This window comes from Protopterus annectens, chromosome 12.part0 (assembly GCF_019279795.1).
Source record: "Protopterus annectens isolate FY-2018-M chromosome 12.part0, PAN1.0, whole genome shotgun sequence".
In the NCBI taxonomy this organism is placed as follows: domain Eukaryota; kingdom Metazoa; phylum Chordata; order Ceratodontiformes; family Protopteridae; genus Protopterus; species Protopterus annectens.
The window spans coordinates 521,586,960-521,608,016 of record NC_056746.1 but is presented as its reverse complement, the minus strand read 5'-3'; the positions used below and the strand labels follow the sequence as shown (position 1 = coordinate 521,608,016).

The 21,057-nt window shown below is 39.1% G+C and overlaps 1 protein-coding gene across 1 annotated transcript in view; it reads left to right on the top strand.

Moving 5' to 3' along the window:
* SREBF1 (sterol regulatory element binding transcription factor 1) overlaps nucleotides 1-21,057 on the top strand; it is a 631,726-nt gene that overhangs the window by 229,214 nt on the left and 381,455 nt on the right. The window contains exon 8 of the mRNA XM_044088935.1: nucleotides 3,650-3,851. Coding sequence (XP_043944870.1) covers nucleotides 3,650-3,851 — 202 coding nt within the window. The remainder of the gene's footprint in view (nucleotides 1-3,649; nucleotides 3,852-21,057) is intronic.

Sequence of the window (21,057 nt, the reverse complement as noted above, 5' to 3'; positions counted from 1 at the left end):
AATGTCTGCCACGGTTCTTTAGTTCCTCTGGCAAGATTGCACATGAGGATTCTTCAGTGGCTATTGTCAACTCAATGGTCCTTTCAGGATCTTCCCTCAATCATCACATCATGATTACGGAAATATGCAAAGGGACCTTCGCTGGTGGCTTCAGACATCCAATTTGGATCAAGGAAACCCTTTGTTCTTCCCTCTCCAGTGGTTACCCTGACGACAGATGCCTCCCAGATAGGGTGGGGGCATTGTCTGGGCAGGCTAGTTCAGGGCTCCTGGCTTCCAGGCAAGCTCTTCTCCACATCAACGTGTTGGAGATGAGGGCTGTACTTCTATCCCTACAGGCCTTACACAAGTTTCTTCCTCAGGGCATCATCGCCATCCACACAGACAACATGTCGGTGGTCTGGTATCTGAACAAACAAGGAGGGACCAGATCGCACCCCTTTGCAGAGAGGCCATGAGAGTGTGGGAATGGGCTGTAGCTACCAACCGCTTCTTGGTAGCGACCCACATCCCGGAAGGTCAAATATATTGGCAGACAAATTGAGCAGGACAATTCTCTCTCCTCACGAGTGGTCTCTAAACCACACAGTAGCAGCTCAGGTTTTCAGGAGATGGGGACGCCGTGCTGCACCTATTTGCAACTCCACTAAACACCAAGTGCCAAAGGTTCTTCTCCTTGATCCCACATCAGGGAGTACCAGCTATGGATGCTCTAGCACAACCTTGGCCAACAGGGCTACTTTATGCCTTTCCTCCAATTCCTCTTCTCCCCAAAGTTATTCAAAAAGCTTCTCAATTGGGGTCCTCAATGATACTGATTGCCCCATACTGGCCTCGTCAGGTATGGTTTCCTTACCTGAAGAAGCATGTGGACGATCCGTGGACTTTAGACCTAATTCCGGACTTGCTAATCCATCAGTCGGGACATCGGCATCAGTCCCTTCAATCCTTGAAATTGACAGCTTGGCTCCTCCACTTCCGACTTTAGTTAGAAGGCACTCACTAGACCCGGAAGTTGTTCACATTTTATCTTCGGCCCACAAACCCACCACTAACAAATTGTACCTCAGTAAGTGGAAGAGGTTTGCTATCTGGGCCCAACTCAAGGGCTTAGACCCTATCACTGCTCCTGTCCCAGAGGTTTTGAAATTCTTAACATCCCTGTTTAATCAAGGATCTTCTGTCTCAACTATTAAAGTCCAACTAGCGGCTATCTCTAAATTCCACGAATCCATGGATCCTCCTTTGATGAGCAGCAGACTATGCAAAACTTTCATTAAAGGTGCGAGCCTACTAAGACCCCCAATTTTTCATCCTGCACCTCCGTGGGATCTTGATTTGGTGCTTCGCGCATTAACATCTTCCCCTTTCGAACCGGCTGCTACATGTGAGTTAAAATATCTGTCTTGGAAAACTGCCTTCTTAGTTGCAATTACTTCTGCAAGAAGAGTTTCAGAGCTTCAAGGCCTGTCTATTAAGCCACCGTACTTGATTTTCCACAAGGATAGAGTATCACTTAGGCCTAATCCATCCTTTGTCCCAAAGGTCTGTTCTAGTTTCTGTCTCCAACAATCTCTAGAGCTACCAGTTTTCTTCCCAAAATTCTCCAATGAAGCAGAATACACTCTCCATAAATTGGATGTTCACAGGCAATTACGCTTCTATTTAGACAGGACTCAGCAACTTCGTAAGTCAGACCAGTTGTTTGTGTCCTTCTCAGATAATAAATTGGGCCAAACCATCACAAAAGCTACTATCTCCAAATGGATCAGAGATTGCATAATTCAGGCTTATTCTTCTTCGAATAAGCAACTTACAACATCTATCAAAGCTCATTCTACCAGAGCTATGGCTACTTCTATAGCTTTTCATTCCTAGCTCGCTATATCGGAAATTTGTGCTGCGGCTACTTGGTCCAATCCGCACACTTTCATTTCCCACTACAAATTGGATGTGGCATCTAAAGGACGAGCTTCATTTGGTTCCACGGTACTCAGGAGTGTTTTCCAGTGAGCCACCCAGGATTCAGGTGCTAGGGACGCTGTCCCATCAGTCAGAATGTAGGCGAGATAGGATCACATAACATCTTTTAGTTATGTACTCACCATAACTTCAGATGTTTGGGATCCATCTCGCCTACATTCCTAATACCCACCCTCCTTCCCCCTGCCTTGGAGATCAGAAGAGATTGAACGGTTTTGAGTTCTACTGTTTTATCTTGTTTCATCTGACGATGTTATATAAGCAGGGCGTGCATGTGTGCATGTATGCGGACAAACTAGATCTGGGGGACTGGTAGTGGTGCATCCTGGGATATAGTAAGCTCAGCCAATAAGAGACTTCGCTCTTTGGCATAAGCGTGGGAAGTGGGAGCGGAGGATCGGCACCGAACCCATCAGTCAGAATGTAGGCGAGATGGATCCCAAACATCTGAAGTTATGGTGAGTACATAACTAAAAGTTTTCTTTTGTCTTTGACAACTAATTTCTACAGCCTTTTAGTTGCATGTTTGCTTTATGCCAATATGAGAAGAATGAGATATTAAGTTTAAAGAATATTTTTAGTGTTTATTTGATGAAGTTGTTTTTTTTGAATAAACTTACCTAAAATGTTAAATTCAGAAACATATTTCATAACTGGAAAGGTACACAGTCTAATTTTTTGCAGCTATTCTAGGAAATGCAAAAGCTGTCTGGCAGCTTACAGGAAGATTAAGGCAATGAGTTTCAAATAAGCGTTTTCTTGTAGTCCTGGTTTTGATCTTATTGGCCTCCATGTGCCTAGTCTATGACCCTGATGATTTCATTTAACTTGACAGTGCTCCTGGCTTTGCCCCCGTAAAAAGCATTTCTGCATAGTGGTCTGGCGTAGCCAGCCATTAAATACCTGTACTTTCACTTACTACTCATTAGTATCTTCTAATGTTTTATTTTTTGTTGCCTGAATTCAGCCTGAAATTAGTTGATAATGATCAGCAACATGCCCTCTTAAAAAAAAAAAAAAAAAAGAAGCAGAATAAATATATAAATAAAGCCATAAATTCACATCCATATACAGTTAGTCTGGTCATCAGTCTGTAAATATATAGATAAATTTCATTAACTTTTTCTTTTAGTACTTTAATATATGCACTTCATCTGTTTTTGTCAATGCGCAACTTTTACTTTATTAAAATGCAAGGCTATATTGTATTTTTCATTCTCTTTCATGTCTTTGTACTTAATACAAGCGTAATGGTAGTGTAAACTGCTTTTATTATCCCGTGTAAGCTGAGTTGGGTCTCAATGTCAGTTTTGATCAGTGCCTACCCAAGTAAACAAACACACATACGCATACAAAAATAAAGTAAAAGTAAAATGTTTTTGACTGTAAATGATACAGTTTGTGCCTTTGTGCAGTCTAATATTTGTTTGAAATGTTTTAAAACATTTAGTAAATGGTAATTTTCATGGAGAAAAGGCATGGGCAGGCAGAACATTGTATGTATGCAAGATGCCACCTGCATTTGAAGTTATTTGACTAGGCTAATGAAATTGATGGTGATCCCTTCTTTTCTAGATATAAAACTTTGATGACAGTGACATGATGATTCTAAGGGCAGTTTTTATGTGGCATTGCTAGTAAATTAATGCATTTTATTTCTTTCCAGATACAGGTGAAACGGGAGTTGTCTTCTCCTGTCAGCCTTGGGATGATGGATCGCTCCAGGATGGCTTTGTGTGTTTTTGTCATTTTTTGCCTCTCGTTCAACCCCCTGGGACTGCTGATGGGTGGTGGTGTGTCCAGCAGAGCTGCAGAAACTGCAGATTACCACAGCTCTGGCAGAAACATTTTAGGAGTGGACACCTCTGGTAGGATATGTTTGAAAGACCACCATTCATAACATGCTAAAGTTATTTGGAAATTTGTAGAGAGAGTCTTCAGTAAGTAGATCTTCTGTGCAGCAGGTGGTCTTCCAATGAATAGTAACGTAAGGGTGCTTTTGCATGAAAGGTAGAATACAACTGGTTTATAGTGAGCTTCCAAATTTCCATTCGTACAACAGATTGGGTATGACAGAGGTCAAATCGTTCAGCTAATTTAATTAAAAAAAAAAAAAAAAAAAACGCACATCTTTTTAGCTGCTTCAGAAATGTAACCCCTACGATGAAGTCCCCACTTAGGAGTCGTTATTATACTTCATTCTTCTGGTGATATCACAGATGTGGTAAAACATTGAGAGGGCAGTCGTTGAATATGAGGTGATTTGATGTACAGTTTATCCTGTGGCATCTTTTGGCTGCCAGCAGTGTGTCTCAGGACAGATGATGCCCATGTCATAGTGTTGCATTTTGTTGCTGCAGAAGTTACAGAACAGCGTTTACTGGCTGGTACATCATCAGGTATGGGAAAGATCATTTGCTGGAATTGTGTTTGTGTGTGTGTTTGTGTGTGCTTGTGTGTGTGTGCTTGTGTGTGTGTAAGACTAACACTGACTAACTCCAGCACAGCAAAAGCCATGACACAAACTATCTATAATAAAAGATGTCATGATTGAGTTTGCAGCAAGGTTTTGTGCAGTTTTACATTTCACACTGCTGCCGCAAACCGTATTCGAGTTATGGAAGTATCGTATGTTCCAGGGTTAAAATCACTCCATTTTTATCCTTCACTGGCTTACTGTTACAATAAAACAATGGAGACTTCTCCTCAGCATTGCACATCATTTGGAACTCTGATGTGTTCTGCTGGATCTTTTCGTATAGTCCTACCCAGAGGCCGCTTTGCAGACTTAACACATTTTTCGTCATGCTTGTAGAGTGGTATAGGCAAAGAAAGTTTCAGCATTGTGTGAATTCAGCCTAACCATAATGAAATATGGCATCTAAAACCTGTTTTGAAACATTGTGAAACATGCACACATTTTAAACACATCTTTCATTGATAACGGATGTGATAGAATGGTTTAGTCATGCTGTAGATGTTAATCTGATGGATAATGGCAGTAGCTACAGAGGTGAGTTTATCTTGATGTAAATCGGAGCCTTACTTTAAGGATCAGTAATTTTATTTCCTTGATTGTCTGTAGTCAGCAGGACATGGAACTGTCATGAAAGTAAAATGATGAGGTGGTGAGTATGCATCCTGCCATTAAGACTGTTATGTAACTTTTCAGCTGGAAAAAAATAGGTTAATTCTCTGACCGATAAAAACAGTGTTGTAATACTGAGCTAGAGATAAGATCATAATTAGTGCAACAACCTTTAACTGTTTTATTGCATCTGGGGTAATATATGCAAACAGCAGTTTAGGGTCTGCCTTAACTTAGCAAGTGTCACTCTGGTTTTAAACCATTTTGGGTATATGAACCTCTGCATAGATCTAATTTGCATGTTAGGCATAGATGTGGGCAGTGCTGAAACTGTGTGTGTGTGAAGTGGCACTTAGTTTGGACACTCTACTTCACCTGCAGTGAGGCACAGCTGCAGTAACAAAGCAAATTAGAAGCTGCATTATGGCAGGGAAACCTAGATTCATGTACTGCAGCTTCCACCAGTCAGTGAAGGATAAAATAAAATAAGTAAATAAAATTGTAGATGGGGACTCCATCCATATTTCTAAATTTTCAAAGTGTTGTTAATGTTACCTCTGTTGAGTAGCTTCTTAAGTTCGATGATCACTGCTGCAGTAGCCTTAGTTTATATGGGTTATATCCTGCCAAGGATATAAGAGACATCCAGCTTCCAAACCTTCAGGGCACCTTCCATGTGCCCAAACTGTCAGTTGGCTTGAAATGAGCTGACTAAGGGACACGCTTTGGTGTCAAGCCTTTCAGAGCTTTACTGCCACTGAAGAGTCCGCTTGTCTTATGCTTTTCAGGTTTGATGGTAAGTTTGGTTGTGTTCCTTTGCCAAGAAGACAAGTTCCCCTTGGGGGGTGAATTTTGTTTGTGTTTTTTATCACTTTCCTCTTCAGGAAAATTATTTTGATGCTAGGAATTTTGTGTTTTAGTGGACTTTTTAAACAGTATTGCTCTTTTTTCCTTTTAATTTAAAAGTTGTGTAGAGTAACTGAAAACTATTTTTTTCTGTGGAGAAATTGTGTTTATTTTACTTTTTTGAGGGGCTAGCTAAGTGTTTTAAAGTGCATTTTTCTGTGTTTTGCTATAAAAAAAGTGACTTTTAAAGACCTGCAGTTTTCACCAGTATTTGCAGCTTGGCTCCCCCAGGAAAGAGGCAATATTTTTGGCTTTACCGCGGAACAAACTACAGGTCCCACAGTGGGTCCTTCTTCCAGCCACAAAAAAGAAAAAGTTAAGCAAATAGCCTTTGCCATCATAGCAGGCTAGCAAGTTGCCTCAGCTGCAGGTGGGTGATTCTGCTGTGGGCATTTTTCTACCTCAGACCACTCATCTTTTACCCCGGATCCCTCTGGTTTAGCACCTACAGTCACTATGCACCAGCAGGGGTTAGCCACGTCCTCTGCAGATGTTTGGGTTTCCTCAGTGGGCAAGGGAGAGACAGTCCTGTCAGTCCTGGGAGAGGGAACAGGGAAGGCTTACCTGTTGTGTCAGAATGCAGAGCCCATACTGGGGAAGTTGGTACTGCCAGTGGTAACATGGTTGGCCCCATTTTATCATTGTCAAAAAGAAACAGAAAACTAAACATGCATTTACTCTTCATATTTCCTTAGACAGGAATAGTTTACTGGGTTTGGCTTGGGCTGTTGATCCTTCTTGTAAAGCAGTTCCTGTAAAAGAATGAGGGACACCTCTTTTCCTGAAGAGATTCAAGATTCTGAATTTGAACAGGAAGATGAGGGGACGGATGCAGGGTTTTCTCATCAGATTTCCAGTTCAGATTTGGAGGCGAGCCCAGTTTGTGATTTGCCCTATGGGGGTTTGTGTTTATGTGAGACGATTGCTACAGTGTGCCAGCGCTTTCAGTGGAAGAGCATTGAGGTTTCTCAGTCCCTCAGAAAAATATGTATTATTACAGAAGGAATTTCCAGAGCCTGCACCCATTCTTCCTCTTCTGCTTGCCTTAGAGGATGTGTGTGTCTGTGTGTGTCTGTGTGTGTCTGTGTGTGTCTGTGCGTCTCTGTGTGCGTCTCTGTGTGCGTCTCTGTGTGTGTGTGTGTGTGTGTCTGTCTGTGTGTGTGTGCAGTTTTCCTGATAGTCAGCTGCCCGTAAACAAAGCAGGTAGGATGTTTATAGTTGCTCATTCTTTTAAGCTTTTATACACTATTCCCAAACCAAAAACTGTCGGCTGTAGCGTTAGTTGATCCCACTACTGTTAAAAACACAGTTAATTCCAATCCCGCTCTGTCTGACTAGGATGGGAGAATTATCGATAAATGTGGGAAAAAGTATATACTTCTACAATTGTGATTTTCAGAATTTTAAATTGTCAGGCTCTCGTGTTAAAGTTTGCTCTGTCTAATTGAAAGTATGAGGAATGTTTTATCTGCAGCTTTTTCTTGTAAGGAACAATCTGCTTTAATTTAGTTTCTTCTGCTGCACTGGTCACTACTCATTGTTTACAGTGTGTATATAACTCTGTTGATACTTCTTCCAGGGCTATGGCCACTGGTACTTTTTTGAAGAGGTTTGCATGGCTGCATTTTTAGAACCTCCAAAATGATGTTGAAAATTCCTCTTTGGGTAGAGATTTAGTTCTTGGTCCCTCTGCAGCAGAGGTGATCAAAAAGTGTGATGAAGTTAAGGGATTCTCCAACTCCTCATCCAGGTTTTGCAAAAAGCAGAATAAACAGTCTCAGCAAAATACAGGTAAACAGACATTTAAGAAGAAATGGCGGGGAGGGGGGGGTCCAAAAAGAAACCTCTAACCTCCCAAAACCAAGGACAGTTCAACAAGTCTGAATGACTGTTAGTCCTTATGACTCCCACCCACCCTGACCCCTTTTTTCTTCCAGAAAGTTCGAATCTCCATTTTTCTCTTTGGCAATGAATAGTTTCAGACACATGGGTTCTGAAGATCATTTATCAAGGTTACAGGTAGCAGGAGGAGGAAATTTCTTGTTTCCAGGGGAGTCATTCATCAACGTCCAGTTCTGACTCTCTGTTCCAGTTCTTCATCACATTGTGTCCCAAAGAGTTATAGAGCCGTTTCCTCCTTCCTAGCTGAGGAAGGGTTTTTATTCAAGGATGTTCTTATTGCTGAAGCAAGGAAATCCTTTCTGGATCTATCTTTTCTACACAGTTTATGATAGTGCCCAAATTCAAAATGATGTCACTTCACAACCTGTTTACCTCTTCCTCATTCAAGTTTCCTGGTAACACTAGACTTAAAAGATGCTTATCATCACATCCTTGTCCATCCTGACTTCAGATGTTTTTAGTTTGATCTAGAACACAAAACCTTTATCAGTTCTCTGCCTTACTCGTTAAACTATCCATTGCACCCAGAGTGTTCACATTTTTCCATATTTAGATGAGTTACTTATATTTACAGAGTATTTTTCAAAGTTTCAAGAATCTCTCTCTGGGGTGTGAAATCTCTTACACAAACTGGTATTTCAAAAGAAAATTCAAAAATCTTTCTTGACTCCTTCACACAGGATTGTATTTCTGGGATGTCAACTAGACACCTCCATTCAAAGAGCTTTTCTTCCACAGGAAAAAAATAAATCTTTATCTAGAGCTGTTTCTAAGGTTTTCTACCCAAACTTTGGTTACTGCGAGGGAATACTTTAGAATTTTGGGTCTTGTGGCTTCTATGAGTCTCATGATACCCTTGGAAGACTCCACATGAGAAAGATACAGAGGTATCTGAAGTCTATTTCGTCCCAACATGAACACACTTTGTCTTTTCAAATCCCAGTACTTGGGTTTGTCAGAAGATACATAATTTGGTGGAGACAACAGATATCCTTAAGAGCAGATCACTCCTTCTTCCTCCGTGTTCCAAAGCAGTCAGTCACCACAGACTCTTTGGTCTTTGCTTGGAGAGCAGTTTCAGGAGGGATAAAAGTGCGGGGTTTGTAGGACACCAATGGCAGATGCAAGCATAATAATATCAAAGCAGTACTACTCATGATCAAGGCACGCAACTCACTGAATCATCTTTGGTCCCCAGGACCTCTTCAAGTTGTTAAAGATAGTACCGCAGTCATGGTACATCCACAAACAGGAGGGAACCAGATTATATACCCCCTTTGCAGACTAACTGTGTTAGCTTGGAGTAAAGCTTCACAGCACAATCTCACTGTACAAGCATTCTGCATTTGGTCAGAGTAAAACTGTGTGGCAGATAAGCTGAGCTGGTCCAGGGCAGATTCTCAAGAATGGAAAGTAGATCAGGGAGTCTTCCAGGACTTGATTCATCTGTGGGGAATTCCTCAAGTAGACCTCTTTTCCTCCTCTCTGAACAATCAACTGGCAAGATTTTGTTCCAGGACTCCATGTAAAAAGGCCTGGAAGACAGATGCCTTTTCTTTTCATTGGACAGAAATCCTCTTGTGTGCTTTTCCTCCCTTTCCACTAATATTCAGGATACTTCTGAATATTCAGAAGGAATTCCCTAACATCATTTTGGTGACTCCTTTCTGGTCCAGGCAACTGTGGTTCTCCCTTATTTTGGAAATGGCTAGGGGGCAAGTACTCCATGCTTCCTCAGACTGGATCTACTTACACAGGAGCAAGGATGTTTGATACACCCTGATATCAGTTCACTTCAGTTGATTGCCTAGATGATATAACCTTAATTTTTTTTTAGGCACTTGTTTACTGAGGACGTACAGTAGGTAGTAATGGAGACAAGAAAGACTTCTACTAGAAAATCATGTATTAACAAATAGACAAGGTTTTCTAGCTAGTGCCAGCAACACAAGCAGCACCCATTCAGGGCTAGTTGTTCTCTGATTTTGCAATATTCGTGTAAGTTATTATCCTGTGTCCTTTATTACTCTTCTGTCAAGGTTCATTTATCAGCCATTTCAGCATGTCTGCCCATTGATCCTCCTCTTTCAATGTAGTCTCATGTCAAAATGTTTTTGAAAAGGGTTTTGCATAAGTGGCCTCTAAGAAAACCAGCAGCCCCTCTTTGGGATCTTAATTTTGTGTGAGAAGCTAACCCTTGCAACATTTAAACCATCTGACCTGGTTGAGTTGAGGTTCTTAACATAGAAAACAGTTTTACAGATTGCTCTGCTCTTTGCAAGAAGAGTATTTGAGCGGCAGACTTTTATGGTGAGTCAACCCTATGTCATTTCCACACGGACATGATTGAGAACAAATCCTTCTTTTAAGTTCACTTTAAACCAAATTATCCATCTCCCTATTTTCTTTTCTGAACCTAAAAATGAGGGAAAAGTCAGAGAAATGGCGGTCTCAGGGTTAGAATATACAAGTCTGTTTTTGCGGCAAAGTCTGCATGTTTCAGGACTCTCAGCATTTCAGATGGTTGCCAACCCCGGTAGCTTCAGTAACAATATCAGTGAACTTCTCTCTCATGGTTTTCTTATGCTTAGTATCTGCTTTTTTTTCCTCAAGGTTGTAATTATTTGACATTTTTGTTTAAGGGCTGTGTTTGAACATCAATTTCCATTTTATTTCCCTTCCATCATGTTAGTTCCATCAGGATTTGAGTTCTTCTTTTCTTATGTCTTTTGCTTAATGCCTTCTGGTGTGTGCCTGGATGTGTATATATGTATGTATGTATGCATATTTGTGTGTGTGTGTGTGTGTGTGTGTGTGTGTGTGTGTGTGTATATATATATATATATATATATATATATATATATATATATATATATAGATATGTATGTGTATATATATATATATATACGTGTGTGTGTGTGTATATGTGGATATATATATATATATATGTGTGTGTCTGTGTGTGTATATATGTATATATATATATATATATATATATATATATATACATAAATATATGTATGTATAGATATATCTATGTATATATGTATGTATGTGAGTGTGTATATATGTATATAATATATACATATATATAATGTGTGTATGTATGCATATATATATATATATATATATATATATATATATATATATATATTTTTATTTTTTTAATATATGTGGGTGCACACACACACGCATGCACACTGCGTTCAAACTTTATGGCAAGCTTCCCATATTCTTAGAAGCCCTGGCCAAGCCACTTATGGTCAGAGTATCATTTAGCTTGGCCAACCTTATAAGTGCAGTGCTAGAAATATTTAGTGGTTGTGTAATGCAGTTGTTTCAGTCATCTCCTACTTTTTTTCCCCTAAGTTAGAGCCTTTGTTTAGTTTTGGCCAGACCATAGATGAAAAGTTTTTGGCTTGCCACCTAAAGCAAAGCAGACTGGGATTCTGTTTTGTTTGGATGAAGCCCCAGTCTTTATGACGGTTGCGGTCTCTTTCTCAACAGAAAAAAATAGCTTGACTTCACTTTTGTTTTTTTAGCTGTTATTAAATTCCATTGTTATAATATCCAAGAATTGTTGACATTATAGAGAGATTTACAGGAAAGGAGCATACTTCATGTATTTGACCATTTTTTTGTTAAAACAGACATTTGTATTTTTCTAGAAGATGACTCTTGGCAGGTTTTCCTGTCTTGTGTTCAGGACTTTACTTATGTCTCATGAACCTTTCTAGAATAAACCAGAGAAAAACAACTGGTTGAATGTTAATTTGATGAGGCATTTAAAAAAAAATTTTTTTTTTTTGTGGAGCATTTGGAGGACTTTGCCCCCAGACTCCCTAATTTATATTAACTCCTTGAGTGGGCAGTCTAAAAGAAGACCTCTTCAAAAAAAAAAAAATGCATAGAGACACACTTCATTTCATTTGTGATTTCCTCTGAGAAAAAGCAGTTAAGGGCTTAAATTCTTGGTGCTGAGTTCATCCACCTGTAACTTCACTGACCACGCTCTGTGAGTAGTAGGGAAAACATGTCTATGGCTTTCTCCGAGGTTACCTTTTAAGATTTGATAAGTACAGAAAATGAGGGATTAGGGTCGTAATGGAAGGGTTTTGAGAGGTTGTTGATTTTAGCTACATGAGTGACAGTGTCCTGTTTTCTTGCATACAGTAGATTTTAGACGGGTACCAAGAGCATGTACAGACAGTGTCAGATTTAAAAACACTATAAAGTTATCAAAGTGTAACTAATTTATCTAAAAAAATTAGAGAATATTTAAATATATTGTGTAATTCTCTTTCTGTATGAAGAGACTGGGCCACTCTGCAGTCCAGCAGGTTGTCCCCTCCCCATGTAGTAAATGGAAGTTTGCTGTAACTTAAGAAATGTATAGACTAATTAGTTTTCCAGAAAACAAGAAGTGTTCCTTTTACTTCAAGGTAGCACAAGGTCAGAGTTAATATGTTAAGGAAATGTCGTCATGGGACAGAGCCACCTAAATGGGGGTGGGGTAGAGGGGAGCTCAGCCTCTCTGCAGAAATGATGAATATCTGCTTTCATTTTGTATTGGCAGAAATTGTTTGGTATAATTTTTAATAAACATTTGTGTCATGCAGAGTTGTGCTTTTTAGACACGTTTTAAATATATTTGAAACTTCTAATTAGCAACATTTTAATGTAACTTTTCTTTTGTTAAAGTATTGAATGCCTAATCCATGTTGATGTAATTAAAGCATCTTTTTTTGGGAAACTTCATTTAAATAATTTAAAAAGAATATAGAAGAAGCATCAGATCCACCAGGTTTTCAAAATATACAAGGAAAATGTACCTAGTTAACTAAGTTGTATTATTTACAGAGCATTTTAAACAAAAAATTAACAAGTCTGTTGTGCAGTAATTGGAAGTAGCATACAAATCCAAGTCCAGTATATAGTAGGTCCTTGGTAATTTGGTGTGAGCTTCTCTGAGATGTATTCCATTAAGTGAAAAATTTTCTTGAACTTTGGAGGCAGCTTGTTTGCATTTAAGTACTTTGTTAAATAGAAATTGTTAAGGAAATGTCTAAGATTAGTCCATTGAGTTGCTATAAAACAATAATATATTATATTCACTTTTGAAGCCCATCTCTAAACTTATCATGCACTGCTGGCAGTACAGGTCTTGTGCAAGTAGCATACATTTTTGAATGAGTGCAGAAAAATAGTTTCTTCTTATGAAGATCTAGAGTACATGTAAGATTCCAGGAAGAAAACATGAGCTTTAGTTTAAAACCGCTTTTGGAATAAGAGAATATGGGTTAGCTGTGGGGTGGGTCATTCCTGTATCTTAAGTATATAACTTAAGCATCTTAGTTTCTCATATGTTTCAGTTATTTTTCAGTACAGATTTACTGGGGTTCACATTTCTCCAAGATAAGCAAAGCAGTGCAACATACAAGATATCTGTCTTAAGAAAACCATGTACTTTAAAATGTATAGCATATGAAGCTTTTTGGAACTACTGTCTTGATCTTTCTTATTTGATGAGGTAAGTTGGGTTGATATTTGTTTTGGTTGTTCTTTTCCATCGGTCTCCTTTTCTAAAGCTTTGCTTGTCCTATGTAGGCACAAATATAGAGGCAAGTTGGAGGTTTAGTGATGCAAGGACTAAGGGCTATCTTTTCTTTTTGAAGATTGGGTTTAGGTTGCCCCATAAGATTGTGGTTAGGCAGGTTAGAGAATAGTTAGAAATTAATTATCTGAAGGTGAAGGAAGGAGTAAGGTTGCAAAGTAGATGGAAGCTGTCAGCTTCTGTGAAGATGTAGAATTTGAAAACCAAAAAAAGCATATAACCGTGCAGGAAACAGCAATTTTAATAAAACAGTAGCTCACGTTGTGGTACCATCCTTGAATAATTGCAATGGCTCCAATAAAAAATATAAAAAGTTTAATGTACCAGAAGCATACAATCCATACAAGGATTTTTTTAAAATGTCAAGCGCTTTCATCCCCTTTTATCTGGAACTTCATCAGAACCACAAAAATAACACACTCCTCAACATTTATAGAAGTTGTCATATGATACCATCATCAGCTGATACTAGTGCTGAATTCAATAAATAAATCAGTATTTAACATAGTATTTTACATATGTTTTTCATAACATAAGGCTATTTAAGGCAGCTGATTATTTTTAATTGTTGAGAATTGCTTGAAGTGTCTAAAATGTTGATTTATTTAAGTAATTCAGCACTAGTATCAGCTGATGATGGTGTCATATGACTGTTTTAACCTTTATAAATGTTGAGGACTGGGTTATTTTTGTGGTTCTGATGAAGTTCCAGATAAAAATGAGACAAAAGCGCTTGACCTTTTTAAAAATCTTTCTATGGATTGTATTCTTTTGGTACATTAAACTTTATTATTAGAGCCATTGTAATTATTCAGGGATGGTACCACGATGTGGGCTATTGTTTTATTAAGCAGTAGAATTCAGTTTTTTTTTTATCTGTGCCCCCCCCCCTTCCTGCAAACCATCAGCTGTTCCATTTCCCAACCAGCCTGTTGTTCCTCTTTGTGTGAAATCCCACTGTAAGAGTCATCATTCAGGCAACTGTCAGGTGTTTTTTTAATAGTGGCTTAACAACTCTCCTAAGCAACAGATATTTGCCGTGCATCTCTGCAGGAGCTACTGTGCCTTCCTTGTATGGGTGCATACTATTGCGCACGTGCAGAGAAGGTTACCGCTCAATGATATGGTAAACTACAGACATACACGCATGCATGCAGAGTAACATGCACCATAGTTGTGTTTTTGCCATCCTTCCTTTGAGTGGTATTGTGGCTTCTTGTAACTTGGACTGTCCTCACCTCCTAGGACAGGCATGACAACTCTTCCCACACCAGCTCCAACAGTTGACAGATTTGCTCAATTTAATTTGGTTTCTTGGTTGTAATTAAGAATTTATCTCTGTCTGCCAATGGCTAAAGGAACTGTTTGAGATAAGAATTTGCCTGTAAGGAGACGTGTTATTTCAAGGTGAGCTTTGGTTGCTTCTTGGGGAGTATTTCGAGTGAAAGTGAAAGCTTTAGTATATCCAGTGAGTCTTTCTTTTCAGAAAATCTTCAGGAGTTATGAGCTTAGCTTATAGTTTTTCTATAATATGTGAAATGTTTTTGTTTCTAAATATTACCATTTATAATTTGTACTGAAATACTAAATTAGTTGTAATTGACAAGCAGACCATTTCCTTTGTTGCTTCCTGGTAGATTGCCAAAGTTTTTATATGGTTTAAAGTTCGGGGATTAATTTGGATAATTTGCTTGTCTTATTCATAGGTTCATAGCTGTGTACTAGGCTAACAAGTACTAGAGCCTTTTTAAGTCTAGCCATGCATCCCAAATCTCTGACATGTTCTAATACCTTTTGATATGTGTGAGCAGGGGTTTGGGAGATGAAACATTTAAAAGTAGGGGCCTGAGTGATTAACTATTTGCTGGTTTCCTGTGTCCATTAGAGACATAGGTGCCAAACAGGTGATGAATTTCTTGTTCCCCATCCAGTTGTCCAAGTTACACTTGAATTTGGTTAAGGAAGGACTCTGCTTCACATGGATGGAGAACCTGTTCCAGGGAGGAGGTAGTCTGAGAGATATACCTGTCTCTTCAGCAGGTGCTATTTATATCATAGGCAAGGTTTAAGTCTTCAGAATGGGTAATTCTGGTGCTTCTTGTTTTGCAGATATGCAGGACATTCATTAGGGCATAGATTTCCCTTCAGCAGCCTTTAGGAGGCAGAATACAGGGATAGTGCTTTGATGTGGTTTGCAGAGGACAGGTTACTTAAGCCCTGTATTCTTTTAGTGAGGAACCTGTGTGGACATTCCAGTTGTTAGATGTAAATGATAAACCGGCTCAGCTCCTCAGACACTGCAGACTTTAATAGACCAAGAGAACGAAAAAACACATAATATTCCTGTACATGTAAACAGATAACTTAGCGCTTTCACCCACATACATAGTCAGGCATCATCAGAGTAAAAGAGTCCTTCATCATTGTTGCATTTAAAGCTATTAGTTACAGACACACCCCTCTAAGCAACCAACCCCAAGCAAACAGCAATTTGTAAATTAAAGTCACAGTAAAACATTACAACGAAGAAATTTCAGGAGGGGAATGAGTTGGCTTTAGAGTCCCATGCACTACACAAAAAAACGGCTATAATTTTGCCATACAATGGACAGGCAGGGCAAATTATTAGAATTATTAAGGATACTTGGCAAAGTTCTTTTGATAGTGATACTATAAGTATATTTGGAAACACCCCAACTTTTACATATAGTAGGGGTAGGAACCTTAAAGAATTGATGGAAGCTGAACCTAATATTGAGACATATAGGAGCTCCAAAATGAGTAAATGCGGAGTTTGCAGTACATGTAAGTTTATTAATAATGGCCCTTATGTGGCAGTTCAAGGCTTCTGTAAAACTATCAGGTGTCCTGGATTCTGTAACTGTCATACTAAGATGGTAGTGTACATTGCTACATGTTTGAGCTGTTCTACTTTCTATGTTGGGAAAACAACAAGAAAGTTAAGGCTCAGAATCCTGGAACACTTAAGAGATATCAGGAACAAAAGAACTAACAATGCCTTGTATATGCACAGTCTGAGTTGCCCTAATTTTAAGAGATTTCTGTTTTTTGTTATAGACAGAATTCCATTTAATGACAAAGGAGGTGACTTAAAAGTTTTACTTGAGATGAGGGAGTGCATCTGGCAGTTGAGGCTGGATGCATCTAGACCTCCAGGCATTAATGATCATATTTCAGTTTCTAGCATTTTAAAGTACAAATCTACATTTGTTTGAAGAATGTTAAGCATTACATTATGATTTTTTATTTATTATTTTTATTTACTACTTTTATACAAACATGTTTAACATGTAGATTTTTTTTAAATGTTCGTGTTTTAAGTTTAACAATATTTTTTCTAGTTTTAAGTAACTGTGCTTTCAAACAAGCATAGGAGTAATGTTTTACTGTGACTTTAATTTACAAATTGCTGTTTGCTTGGGGTTGGTTGGTTGCTTAGAGGGGTGTGTCTGTAACTAATAGCTTTAAATGCAACAAAGATGAAGGACTCTTTTACTCTGATGATGCCTGACTATGTATGTGGGTGAAAGCGCTAAGTTATCTGTTTACATGTACAGGAATATTATGTGTTTTTTCGTTCTCTTGGTCTATTAAAGTTTGCAGTGTCTGAGGAGCTGAACCGGTTTATCATTTACAAGTTTTTGGTGTCACAGTTGTTAGATGTGCCTGGTTAGGTACATACCAAAGGGGACATTGTACTCCATCATAGGTGTGATGAATCCTGAATACAGTGGAAGAATACCTCCCTGACCTGGGTGTCATACCTTTGTTTATAAGTTGCACAACATAGAATGATTTCCTCACTGCTGTAGACACGTGGCTAGATTACTGTCTGTCTGCATGTCCCCAAGTCCCTGATGACTGAGTTGACTCTTAGGAGTGTGTTGTCAATATGATAGTTACCAGGGGTGGATGACTTCCCAAAGGATACTTTTATGCATTTCATGGCGTATAAATACTTCATATCAAGATTTGAACGCAGATATGTTGGCCTAGAGTTCAACAGGGTAAGGTAAGAGCACATCTGCTTAGTACAGGAAAATATTTATCATGAAGAGGGGAGAGCAGGCTGTAAATGCACAGTACACTTCCTATATCACTTAGTATAAGAAACCACTGTTTCAGCACCAGTTGCCATTTCTGTTCAAAGAAGGCTCCCATATGTACCGTTATGGGTTGGAGTTTGTCTTTTGTAAGACCTTTCGAAAATGTAGTAGAGAAGGAGTGGTTACTAAAGAAAAGGAGAAGAATTTTTAAGTTGTGAAAACATCCAAAAGTGAGTGGTTATCAAATTTGCAGGTCTTTGGTTTGGCATAGTGGGACTGTCAGGTGGTTATAATCTTATCGGCTTGTTGTTCCTTAAGCTCTATCTGATAGGGAGCCTTAGAATACTGCCATTTATATCACGTCTGTACACAGTGTTAGTTTTGTGAACATATCAGTTTAACTTGAAGGTAGATAATAGCCAATGTGTGCAGGGGCAAGGGGGGGGGGATGTAAGAGTTTGACTAGTAGACAAGAGTTGTTACCAGGAAAGATATTGGCAGCAGGCCACTTTGAGCTGCTGCCAATATATATCTGTTTGGATTAGACTACATAGTTTATTTACTTCTTTACTAGAAGCATGGCCTGACCATCTATCTATACAATTTAGATGTTTATTAGGAGCATGACCCTATTACCCATCAGTGTATTCTAGATATTTATTACTAGAAGCATGACCCTCCCACCCAGCATATTATAGTCACTTGTGTAGTGAGACCATGATCATATTACCTATCCTGTCACCAGGTCAGCCACATCTAAAGTGTATGTAATAAGGCTCCCAAAAATGAAAGCAAGTAGCAAAAGGTTTTATCTAGTTTTTAGATGATACCATCTGTGTTGGGTTTGTTGGATGAAACCCATAGTTCAGGTTTATAAGATTAATTGGTAATTAAAAAGAGCTAAGCATAAATGCAAATACAATATGAAGTAATTTAACAAACACATCAAAATGGCAATAAACACAGGAAAACAAGTGCAAACTATCTGTTCAGCGTGTAATGCATTGAAGTTAGTATGGTGCATGGAAAAATGCACTCTGTTACAGTAACATATACAGTAACGTGCTAGAAACTCGTTCTGTTCAGCAAACTCGGGGAGTCACCATGACCTGTTCTTAAAATGAGTGCTTTCATTCTTTATTCATACGCCAAAAACTTCATCACACAAATGTAATGCAGCACGTATCAGGTTTAAAAATGGTGCCCAACAGATCTCATGATAAAAACATCCAGTCCCCTTTCCCCCAGCTTTTATAGTGACGTGTCAATACAAATCAAAGTAACAAATAAAACTAGTGAATGTAAAACATAAACTTTTAGTTATCCACAATCACATTTAAATTCTTTGTGCTAATAAAAAGCATTTTATGTGGACAGTGCCATTTAAACCATGATATTTGTCCAAATTCAGTCTGCTATACAGTAATGTAAGTTATATAAATAGCTTTTCAACAACAGTGGGGACTCCCTTTGTCACCTAGGTAGTATGTTCTAGAGACATGGTCTGTAATAAGCAAAGGCCCTGAAGCCACAAGTTTCAAGCAGCTACATAGGAAGATCTATTAGCCACTGGGTGGCTGACTGCAGGGTTGTTTCCTTGCTACCGCATAAGAAGGTCTTGTAGATGAGGAGCTCAACATGAGCAGGGCTGAGTAGAGCAGGACTAATCTTAAAAATCTGCTGAAGAATAGAGAGGCAGTGGAGCTTAAGCAGAACTGGAATAATTTGGTGATAATGTAATACCTATTGTGTGGTGTGTGTGTGTGTGTGTGTGTGTGTGTGTGTGTGTGTGTGTGTGTGTGTGTGTGTGTGTGTGTGTGTGTGTGTATATATATATATATATATATATATATATATATATATATATATATATATATATATATATATATGTATGTATATGTATATATATGTGTATATATAGATATATATATATATATATATACACCTGGCTTTCTTCAGAAGCAGGAGCGCACTCTGCCTCTCATTTTTTTAACAGTAGCAAAGGCCATAGATAGACTTTGCTGGTGATGAAAGACTTGGAAAGTGGTAGTTTTTCTCGCATTTGCAAAGACATTAGCTATTTTTTCCATTAGGGAGGGCTTTTACTAGGAAAAGAAATCTGCAGGTGCAAACAGTTAATCATGAGAGGACTAAACAGTGTCCTAGGTGAAATTTCCAACGATTCTTTTACACATTTGCAAAGCCAACAGCTGTTTTTTTTCCATTACCAACTTTGAAATGAGACTTCTGCAGGTGCTAGCAAACTGATCATGAGAAGTCTGATCACTGTATACTCAGTAAATTGTACAAGGTGCAATGTAATTAACATTTAAAATGGCATTGGCAAGTGGTTCAGTGAAAAATAGTTTGAAACTGTGGGGAATGAATAAGATATACAAGTAGTTGCCTTCCCTGCAGCTTTAGTACTTTAATGCATTTAATATAACAGGTTACAACTGAGTTTATTTAATGGTAGCTAATGCTTTCTTTTTCCTTGGGTTTAAAAGCAAATGAGCACTGGAAGCAAGCAAGCCGTTTTTTTTTTGTTTTTTTTACATCTAGGATGTGAATAGAGATAGGAAAGAACAAATAGCAATCAGTGTAAGTGGAGATACATGCTATAACATGTGATCTGAAGTAGGAAGACTTCATTCGTCTGCAACCTGTGGGTATCGGATCCGATCTCGGATCCGAGCCGGCAATTCAAAAGCTTAGGCTCCGAGCTCCTAGCTCCTCCCTCTTACCCATAACCCCTTGCCAAGCCCTGACTGACCCCAGATTTCGTTTGCCGCTTTTCAAGAAGCAACGGAATTCTTGAGCTCCTGGCGTGGTTTTGAGATAAGTAGTTTTCTGACAGGAAAATTGTTTAAATTCTCTTTTTGTTTCAAATATAGTTAGTGTTGTGTGTGGTTAAGGCTTTCCTCCTCTTTAGTTAATTTTTCTCGGGTTTTCGTAGTTTGTTTGTGTGTGTGTGTGTTTAGGCCTTAGGTGTTATGTCTGAAGCCCCTAAGGCTGTCTTTTCAATGTGCCGAGTGTGGCCATAAGCTGTCCCCAGCAGATGGCCACACTCGCAAGCGAAATCTTGGGGTTGAACACCTGTCTTCTGGTTGTACCATTTGTGCAGGGTTCAACCCCTGGCTTTAAGGGAACGGAGGTCGGTTAGTGCTGGCGGGTCTTTACCCCAGATACTGCCGCCTCTGCTCCAGTCAGCAACTTGTTGCTGTGAGTTCTCCCCTCCGGCTGGGACTCAACCTCCCTTAAAAATGCCGGAGGAAGGATTCTAGTAGGGAGAGACAGAAGGAGAGGCACAGGAGAAGCACCACAAGAGGAGAGCCAGCTTCCAGCTCGGCTCCTCCATCTAAGCGGCTTCCCCTGTGCCTTCTAGCCTTCCTCCTCCTCGGCTCCACTCCCCTCGGTTCTCTCCTGGACCCGAGGAGGAGGAGGCTAGCCCTTCCAGGAGGTCACCGAGACGGTTCTCTAGGTCCGCCGGTGGCCTC